Genomic DNA, 1,264 nt, shown 5'->3' on the forward strand with positions numbered 1-1,264 from the left:
AGTAATGATCGGAAGCGATTAGAAAAAAAAAATAGTTAGCCAAAATATCTTACCAATATTTTACGTTAGTTGCCTTTCGTGACATTCTCTTGCTTCATGCCTCGTTACTTACAATATCTGACGAAAGTCTCAAATCTTATTTTTCACGCCCCTTTCTTGCTGTTGGTGACGCTGGTGTTGGCTCCGTCTTCACATTTCAAGTCGACAAGGCTGAAACAAAGCGGTGGAGTCAAAATGCCGCAAGTTTTGCCACATCAAGCGCTTGGTGTAGTCGTACGTCTTGGAAGGTCTAAACGCCGAACTAAGCACGTCGTGGGCCATACAAGTACTGAAGAGGTTCCTGAAGCAAACCGCTCAAGCATCAACAGCGAAGTCCGTGAATTGGACGAAAAGTGCAACGATGAAACCAGAGATCGACCAAAGAGACCAGACAAGAAGAGAGTAATGTTACGCTTTGGAGGCCGGCGCTCGCTCTCAAGTCGTCGGCACCAGTTCACTGTTTGGAAGGACCAGGCTGCTAGCAATGCAGTCAAGACACTCCGTGGATGCTACGCTCTTGCTCGACAGGAGTTGACAGCATGGAGAAATCGCTCGAAGACTCCGCCGCATGAAGGACAATCGAGTGAGGTGAAAGCCAGCCCTTCAAAGCGCCCACGAACGAACTCTCGTATTTCAGCCGCCTCGAGCACCAGTACCGTGGGCTCACTATCGTCCACGATTGAATTGGAGGAGGAACATCACAAGGAGCTATACCGCTCTGAGTTTTCTTTTCACGTCCGACGTAGCAGTTCACTTGAGATGAAGCCCAGTCAGCGCGGCTTTGCTGAGATGCCAAGAGGCAGCCACGAGCGTCTGCTGGTTGTCCATGCGCTGCCCCTCAATGACGAAGACGACGATGATGACAGTTCTGTAAACTCACGTCACCTCCCATTCAGAACGGTATGTATCAACGGTCACGAGCGCGTCCTTCACAATGAATGGATATGATTCGGAGCTTGACCGCATAAGCGAGAACCGGTATGATGAACGTCACTTCGTTGTCAACAAAACCGCAATGTAGTTTAATACTCGAACGCGAGGATTTTTAGAATCTACCAGTATTAATACGTATCTCGTCGTTACGATGGTCGATTAGTTGAAGTGATTTCACCAATCGCATACTCGAATCCTCTGATAATCCTAGAGGTATAACCCGTAAGGTCGAACGCTGTTCATCATGTTCGTCATGTGGTTGCCATCCAATCTCCGCAGTTCTGGAGGAACA

The 1,264-nt window shown here is 48.3% G+C and overlaps 1 protein-coding gene across 1 annotated transcript; it reads left to right on the forward strand.

Moving 5' to 3' along the window:
* Positions 1 to 234: 234 nt before the first annotated feature.
* Positions 235 to 987, forward strand: PPTG_07148 (hypothetical protein; the record flags this gene model as incomplete). Its single annotated transcript, XM_008901305.1, has 1 exon — positions 235 to 987. The coding sequence occupies one exon, from the start codon at positions 235 to 237 to the stop codon at positions 985 to 987; it is 753 nt and encodes a 250-aa protein (XP_008899553.1).
* Between the last annotated feature and the right edge of the window lie 277 nt (positions 988 to 1,264).

This window comes from Phytophthora parasitica (assembly GCF_000247585.1).
Source record: "Phytophthora parasitica INRA-310 unplaced genomic scaffold supercont2.11, whole genome shotgun sequence".
In the NCBI taxonomy this organism is placed as follows: Eukaryota; Oomycota; class Peronosporomycetes; order Peronosporales; family Peronosporaceae; genus Phytophthora; species Phytophthora nicotianae.